Genomic DNA, 8,720 nt, shown 5'->3' on the forward strand with positions numbered 1-8,720 from the left:
AAAAAAAAAAAAAAAAAAAAAAAAAACTTATTTAAATTGGAGAATAAGAATATACAAGCATCTCCATTCCACAACCATAAACGAATTGATAAATCAAACTGTATAAATGAATAGCAAATGGTTATATCATGAGTCATGAATACAGAGTGATTTATTCACAATAACCATGTAATATGTGCGATTTTGGCCGGGCGCGGTGGCTCAAGCCTGTAATCCCAGCACTTTGGGAGGCCGAGACGGGCGGATCACGAGGTCAGGAGATCGAGACCATCCTGGCGAACACGGTGAAACCCCGTCTCTACTAAAAAATACAAAAAAACTAGCCAGGCAAGGTGGCGGGCGCCTGTAGTCCCAGCTACTCCGGAGGCTGAGGCAGGAGAATGGCGTTAAACCCGAGAGGCGGAGCTTGCAGTGAGCCGAGATCCAGCCACTGCACTCCAGCCTGGGCGACAGAGCGAGACTCCATCTCAAAAAAAAAAAAAAAAAAAAACATGTAATATGTGAGATTTAAAAGGAACCGGTACATTTATTTCTACTGATACCAAAATCTTTTAAATCTATCATTGATTAAGGAAAACAACTTCGTTAGACTTAGTGTCCTGTATGGTAATATTTATGAAAAATATTAAACCCAGAATAGAAAAATTGCATATAAAGGCAGAGATAGACCTCAAATTTTTTTTTTTTTTTTTTTTTTAGATAGTCTTGCTTTCATTGCCCAGGCTGGAGTGCAATGGTGCGATCTTGGCTCACTGCAACTTCCGCCTCCTGGGTTCATGTAATTTTCCTGCCTCAGCCTACCGAGTAGCTGGGATTGCAGACATGCACCACTACGCCCAGCTAATTTTTGTATTTTTAGTAGAGATGGGGTTTCACCATGTTGGCCAGGCTGGTCTCGAACCCCTGACCTTGTGATGCACCGACCTCGGCCTCCCAAAGTGCTGGGATTATAGGCATTAGCTACCACACCGACCAACCTCAAATTTTTATGCCTGGAGATTAGTAAAGGGCATGGGATAATGAAGGGGAACTTTTATTTTATTTTATTTTATTTTATTTTATTTTATTTTAGAGACAGTGGCTCAGTCTGATGTCCAGGCTGGGGTGCAGTGGTGCAATCATGGCTCACTTGCAGCCTCAACCTCAAAGTCTTAAGTGATCCTCCCACCTCAGCCTCCTGAGTAGCTAGAACTACAGGCACATGGCACCACACCTGGCTCATTTTTAAATTTTCTGTAGAGATGGGGTCTCACTATGTTGTCCAAGCTGGTCTCAAACTCCTGGGCTCAAGCGATCCTCCTGCCTCAGCCTCAGAAGGTGTTAGGATTACAGGCATGAGCCACTATGCCTGGCCTAATTTTATTCCTTAAATATGTTAGAATTCAGTGTTTTCCCTTGAGAGCTGTGAGTTTTTTCAGTGAAAAAGTATTGGAAAGGTTTGTCAGTATGTCCATAAAAACGAAGATAGGAGGGGAGGGACAGGACCCAGGAGGGCGATCTGCAGCCTGCTCTCGCTGTCCTTTCCCCAGGCGGCATCTGCACTGTGGGCTGAGCTTTTCCCAGGGTGCATTTTGCTCCTGGGTGGGGTGGGCCAGGCGGAGGAGCAGGCTGCAAAGGGGGCACGGTGGTGGCCTGGGGGTCTCAGGGAAGGACTGTGGGAGCACAGGGATGTCCTCAGTGCTGGAGCTTTCAGAGGCCTTGGTACCGCGAGCTGTCTCTTGGGGGCAGGAGGTCACTCCATGCATGGGCAGCAGGTGCTGGTCACCACATTCTCCAGCAAGGTGACAGCAGAGGCCTCCTAGGGTCCCCTTCCTAGGAAAGGAGGCTGGGCTGCCCTGATGGGTCTGCTGTCTCTCTCTCCCACAGGATGAAAATGAGACGCTACAAGCTCTTTCTCATGTTCTGTATGGCCGGCCTGTGCCTCATCTCCTTCCTGCACTTCTTCAAGACCCTGTCCTATGTCACCTTCCCCCGAGAACTGGCCTCCCTCAGCCCTAACCTGGTGTCCAGCTTCTTCTGGAACAATGCGCCGGTCACGCCCCAGGCCAGCCCCGAGCCAGTGGACCCCGACCTGCTGCGCACTCCGCTCTACTCGCACTCGCCCCTGCTGCAGCCGCTACCGCCCAGCAAAGCGGCGGAGGAGCTCCACCGGGTGGACTTCGTGCTGCCCGAGGACACCACCGAGTATTTCGTGCGCACCAAGGCCGGCGGCGTCTGCTTCAAACCCGGCACCAAGATGCTGGAGAGGCCGCCCCCGGGACGGCCGGAGGAGAAGCCCGAGGGGGCCAACGGCTCCTCGGCCCGGCGCCCACCCCGGTACCTGCTGAGCGCCCGGGAGCGCACTGGGGGCCGGGGCGCGCGGCGCAAGTGGGTGGAGTGCGTGTGCCTGCCCGGCTGGCATGGACCCAGCTGCGGTGTGCCCACCGTGGTGCAGTACTCCAACCTGCCCACCAAGGAGCGGCTGGTGCCCAGGGAGGTGCCGCGCCGTGTCATCAATGCCATCAACGTCAACCACGAGTTCGACTTGCTGGACGTGCGCTTCCACGAGCTGGGCGACGTGGTGGACGCCTTCGTGGTGTGTGAGTCCAACTTCACAGCTTACGGGGAGCCGCGGCCACTCAAGTTCCGGGAGATGCTGACCAACGGCACCTTCGAGTACATCCGCCACAAGGTGCTCTATGTCTTCCTGGACCACTTCCCGCCCGGCGGCCGGCAGGACGGCTGGATCGCCGACGACTACCTGCGCACCTTCCTCACCCAGGACGGTGTCTCGCGGCTGCGCAACCTGCGGCCCGACGACGTCTTCATCATTGACGACGCGGACGAGATCCCGGCCCGGGACGGCGTCCTCTTCCTCAAGCTCTACGACGGCTGGACCGAGCCCTTCGCCTTCCACATGCGCAAGTCACTCTACGGCTTTTTCTGGAAGCAGGCCGGGCACCCTGGAGGTGGGTGTCGGGCTGCCACGGGTGACATGCTGCAGGCAGTGTTACGGGCTGGACGCATCCCGCCTGCGCCGCCGCCAGGTACTACCACCATGCCCAACTTCAGGCAGTACGAGAAACCGCCACCGGCCACATTCCTGGGTGCAGTGGTCGCTGGGCAGCCCCCTGCACTTTGCCGGCTGGCACTGCTCCTGGTGCTTCACGCCCGAGGGCATCTACTTCAAGCTCGTGTCCGCCCAGAATGGCGACTTCCCGCGCTGGGGTGACTATGAGGACAAGCGGGACCTGAACTACATCCGCGGCCTGATCCGCACCGGGGGCTGGTTCGACGGCACGCAGCAGGAGTACCCGCCTGCGGACCCCAGCGAGCACATGTATGCGCCCAAGTACCTGCTGAAGAATTACGACCAGTTCCGCTACCTGCTGGACAACCCTTACCAGGAGCCCAGGAGCACGGCGGCGGGAGGGCGGCGCCACAGGGGTCCCGAGGGAAGGCTGCCTGCCCGGGGCAAACTGGATGAGGCGGAGGGCTAGGGCTGTATGATATGATAGGGCTTGTGGCAGGGCGGAGGTGGCGGCGGCCCCTAGCGCTATCTCCCTGCCTCCTGCCAGCTCCCTGGTTCTTGAGAGGACCAGGAGCGGGTGGGGAGTGGGAGTGGGGGTAGGTTTCCCTACTTCACCCTTGTGAATCAAGGGTCAGGTCTTTGAGCTCAGAAAACATCCCTCCTGTTGGGAGAGGGCGCAGGCCGTGATGGCTGGGTGGCCCTTCTGACTGCCAAGACTGCTGTGGCTGTGGCCAGGAGGTGCCACTGGAGTGTGTGTGGTGGTCCCTGGGTAGCGGGGGAGGGCAGGCAGGGCTGGGGAAGACAGCCTGCAGGGTCCCACCAGGCAGCCTCTGGGGTGTGGCCAGACCAGGAAAAAAGCCCACCATTTGGCATCCCTGGGTCTTGGGCTAGGTGTGGGAGACCAGCCTGCCAGGAGGACCCAGGGCTCTGTAAGTAGATGCATTTGGGTCCAGGAGGAAGCATGGACACCTGGGAGGGAAGAGATGAAAAACCACATCCTACCAAGAGGAGGTGCTGAGGGATGCTTTGCAGTGTTGTCAGAAGTGCTGGGCCAGAGGGAGACAGAACTCCACCCCCTGCCACAAAGGACAGGACCTGGCTGCCCTGGGAGGCTGGCACCTGAGTCTGTCTCTCTGCTCCCTTCGGGTTGTTGTAAGCCAACACAGGGGCCTGAAGAATCCTGAAGAGCTTTCCTTTGGGTTCCAAACCCGGCCTTGACGTTCCTTCTCCCGTTTTTACATTGCTGTCTTGTGGACTGTGCACTCAGTCCTTGCAAGGCCAGGAGTCCAGTTGTAAGTGGGGCCTTGAGGGGGAATTGGGGAGGAGAAGACTGACATGAGGCCTCTGCACGGATCCGTCTCTCCCTCCCCATCACCCCTTCCTTCTCACACCCAGTCCCAGCTGCAGTCACTATTGTGCCCCTCCTTGGGGCAGGCTGGCTGGGGGCCAGGAAGGGGCCATGAGGCTGCCTTGGGCCCAAGAAGGGACAATAAGGCCAGTTGTATGCTTCCTATTCCTCATAGCTTGCCTTGGTCGGGGTGTCTTTGTTGGAGTTGAGTCTAAGCTGCTGTGATTAAGAGACCCTGAAATACAGTGATTTAAGCAAGACAGAAGCTTGTTTCTAATTAGTCTAGATTGAGATGGCCCAGAGCTGGTAGGGCAGCTCTGCGTTTCTTCATACGCACCTTCCAATTCTGGGTACACAGTGGCTGCTCCAGCGCCAACCCTCCTGTGAGCATCATCGAAGCCTGAGGGAAGCAGAAATAGGCAAGAGGGGCACACCCACTTTTTCCTAAGGGCATGAGCCAGAATTGGCAGGCTCACCTCTGCTGGCCTCTCATTGGCTGGGACTCAGTCACATGGCCACAAGCAGCTGCAAGGGAACCTGGGAAGTGTAGTCTTCAGTGGGGCCGCCATGTGTCTGGCCTCACCTTGGGAGTTCTCTTATTGATGGAAAAGAAGGGAATGGATATGGGGGACCAGTAGCATCTCTGGGAGAGGGGGAGGGGGCAGCAATAATTCAATCGTCAGATCCAGCTCTCATTGTCAGAGTTTCCGGAGTAGCTTGTTCCTGTTCCCCTCACTGCAGCCCAGGGCGGGGGGCAGTGAGGAGCCTGCAGCTCTGTGGGAAGGGGAAACACCCCCTCGCCTTGGCCCCTCAAAGGCTACCCAATGATGCTGGTTTGCAGAGTTGGCCTGTGGAATGGCTCATGTTTGTGCGTGTGTGTGTGTATATTTATGGGCATGGGTGCATGCTTCGTGTGTATTTGTACCTGTCTGTATTGCTGTGTCCCTGTAAATACATGCTTGTGTGTGGATGGGGGAGGCCAGGCCCAGGTGTCCTTCGTCAGGCCTGTGGCCACACCTCCTGCAGCTCCCCAAAATGACTGAGGCAGAAAGCCCTTGGGGAGCCTGGAAAGCAAAGCTAAAGGGGATGCAGGGTCTGTCCGTCTGTCTGTCTTTCAGTCTGAGGAATGAGAATCCTCCTGACCTGAGGGCTGTGCAGCTGAGAGCCCACTACCTCCCCAGCCCCTCTCAGCCCCAGCCACATAATCCCACCCGTCCCCTCCCCCACCTCCAGTGGGGCTATCTCCGGTTGTCTTATTGTTGGGGGTTTCCTGATGGGCCAGAAGAGGAGGGCATCTCCTTGCCACAGCTCTGTCTGGGTTAAGTGCCCAGTGAGGGCATGGTGTGGGGAGCTGGCCTCAGAGCAGCCACTGGTGGGCAAACGTGAAGTGGGCTGAGGGGCTCTGAGCCACTTTGCTCCCATCTAGGGGACTGCCCCCATGGAACTCCTCCTTTGAAGTCACAGCAGCCTTCCTTTCTGTTTCCTCTTGGGGCCAAGAGGTGGCTCAAGAAGTCAGGGTCCCTGTGGCTCTGGGTCAATCCAGTCCAGGCTGCATCCCACGGACAGGGAGTCTCAGGGCTCCTGATCATGCCCAGGCCCTGGCCTGGGGCCTCCTTCCTTGGTAGCTTCCTCACCCCACGCCCCTGGCACCCTTAGTTGCTGTGGGGATGCCCCTCCAGGGCACCAGCTCAGGGCTAAGGGAAGGAAGACAGGAACAGCTCAGAGCTGCCAGGTCCTGCCTTCCTCGCAGACCTGGTGGGGCAGGGCTTGTTCACAGCAGCAGGAGTGAAGGCCTGGCCACTGGTGGAGAGGACAGCTGTTAGAGGGGTGGAGGCCAGGGCGCGGGGTTGAAGAGTTTCACATATCATCATAGCATACACTGGGAATCTGGTGGAGGTAGAGGAACCCAGGGCCACTCCCTGAATACAAAGGGAAACCAAGCTGAATGTGACCACCGGCACACTGCTGCCCTGTCCCACGTCCACGCTTCTCCCGGGAATAACGCCCTGAGACACCTAGACCCAAGGAGGCCTGTCCATGCCAAGCATCCAGGAAGCATGGCCGGCCCTGTCCACCCATGGGTCACATCGGTTCCCAGGGGCAGCATGGGAGAGCTTTGGGGGCAAGAGGGAGAGTCCGGGTGGGGAGACAGGACTTGCCCAAGCAGAAGGCAGGACCCTGGGAAATGTATAATTTAAGGACATCAATAATAGTATTATTTTTTTTGTAAGGGAAAATCAATATGTACATTCTGAAATCATTTTCTCTGTAAATGGTTGGATTTCATTTCACCCTTAAAGGGATGCTTAAAGGAGAAGATAATATTAATAATAAAAACAGCTACAAAGTCTCAATTGTGTGCGTATGTGGCTGGTTTGTGGGTGCTCTGGGGCAGGGAGGGGTGTGAGTAGGTGTCTCTGGTCTTGCTAAAGACACCCTTGCTTCTGGATCCATGGGGTGCAAGACCTTCCTGAGGACTGGATGGCCAGTGGGGTGAGGGGGCTGCAGGGAGCACCTTCACTTAGGGACGAAGTGTCCCCCAGCCGCAGGTGGAAGCAGCTGGGAAGTGGAAGATGCTGGGCCGAGGTCTGGCAAAAGGAAGCAGAAGTGAGCCAGGCTCCTAGGACTGGGGGCGCCCACCGTCCTGCAGTGGGCAGGGACCCTTTTGGGGATCTGGATGAAGGCTTTGGTGCCTCTGCAGAGAGGGAGTGGTTCTCCAGTTCTGCTCTGGAGCATCAAAATCAGTGCTCCTGCCTCAGTAGTTTTTCCTGTTGAGTCCTAAATGCCTCATCCAAGGTCACAGCCGTGTCGATTCTGGGTCTGGACTCTCAGCACCAGGTCCTCTGGACTCCCAGGAGCAGGGATCTCTGTCCCATGGAGCCGACCTTGGACTTGTGCTTGGACAGCGCCTGGAGCCTTGGGATGTGGGGGCTTCCAAGGAGCTTCCTCTGGGCCGGGTGGACACTGGAGTTGTCCTGGGGGGTCCCCGTGTGTGTCCTAAAGACAATCTGAGGTGGTGGGAACAGACGCGTTTTTTCTTTTTTTTCTTTTTTTGAGACGGAGTCTCGCTCTGTCGCCCAGGCTGGAGCTCAGTGGCGCGATCTCCAGTCACTGCAAGCTCCGCCTCCCGGGTTCACACCATTCTCCTGCTTCAGCCTCCTGTGTAGCTGGGACTATAGGCGCCGGCCACCACGCCCCGCTAATTTTTGTATTTTTAGTAGAGACGGGGTTTCACCGTGTTAGCCAGGATGGTCTCCATCTCCCGACCTCGTGATCCGCCCGTCTCGGCCTCCCAAAGTGCTGGGATTACAGGTGTGAGCCACCGCGCCCAGCAACAGACGCTTTTTGAGCTCTGCCATGGTCCCCTGTGGGGTGGCTATGCAACCTCCATGTTAGACAGAGAGATGGAGGCCCGGAGATGGGAGGAGGCGTGACCGCAGTCCTGGTGGCCAAAGCAAGGGCTCATGTTTTCTGAACACTCGCAAAGTGTCACACATGCATCAGTCTGACACCTGGGGGCTGGGACTGCCTGGACTTCTGACCACACTCACAAAGCCCATAAAGGCATCTGCTGCAGGTACTTGGAGTGGGGATGGAGTGGGGGCTGAATTCCATAGGCTTGAGGAAGTGGAGAAGATGTAGACACCCTACCTATCCAGAAGAGGGCAATAGTGACCCACATGCCGTTTAGGATCAAGTTAACAACCCTTAAATCACATCCTATGGTGAATCATCATCATCAACATCATCATCATCATCATCATCATCATCATCAGTATTTAGAGACATTATTGATTAAGTGCCTATTTTGTGCCAGACACTGAGCTAAAAGATGTCGCTCCCCATTATACCCATTTTCCATGTCTGTAAAAGGACCCCACAGCACCTGTGAGGTCTGCTGCCAAAAATTAAGCATCTGGACCTAATCCCAAGGAAACAGCACACAAACCCGAAAGGAGAGACGATCTGCAACAAACTAGCCTCTCGCATATGCATGCATTTCTTGCAATTCTGTTTCTCTGAGGTGTTTTGCAGAAAAGCCCAACCCTGCATCAGTTTCACCAACCACTTTCCAAATTCCTATCCTAGATGGCCAAGAGCTTGTAGAGGCAAAACATCAACAGTGACTCAAATGTTTGCCATGGTGGCCTCTACACGGAGCCTGCTTTTCCCTCTCGTCCCAGCTGACCAGCGTGTGTAAGCCCAGCTGAGAGCAGAAAAACTGCCTAGTCAAGTCCAGCCTAAACACTGATCCGGTCTCATGAGCTCAATTGCTGCCAAGTGTCTGTCGTTTCTTACAAAGCTTAATTGTGGCCATAGATAACTGGTATAGTTTGCTTTCATTTGACGACAACCTAAACC

General features: G+C 55.5%; 1 protein-coding gene across 1 annotated transcript in view; it reads left to right on the forward strand.

Moving 5' to 3' along the window:
• Positions 1-6,709, forward strand: part of MGAT3 (beta-1,4-mannosyl-glycoprotein 4-beta-N-acetylglucosaminyltransferase) — a 44,864-nt gene extending 38,155 nt beyond the window's left edge. The window contains 4 exon segments of the mRNA XM_017859877.1: positions 1,867-2,989; positions 2,991-3,032; positions 3,035-3,061; positions 3,063-6,709. Of these exon segments, the coding sequence (XP_017715366.1) occupies positions 1,867-2,989; positions 2,991-3,032; positions 3,035-3,061; positions 3,063-3,479 (1,609 nt within the window). The 3' untranslated portion in view covers positions 3,480-6,709.
• The last annotated feature ends 2,011 nt before the right edge of the window (positions 6,710-8,720 follow it).

The sequence above is a fragment of the Rhinopithecus bieti genome, unplaced genomic scaffold (assembly GCF_001698545.2).
Source record: "Rhinopithecus bieti isolate Rb0 unplaced genomic scaffold, ASM169854v2 scaffold_51734, whole genome shotgun sequence".
Lineage (NCBI taxonomy): Eukaryota > Metazoa > Chordata > Mammalia > Primates > Cercopithecidae > Rhinopithecus > Rhinopithecus bieti.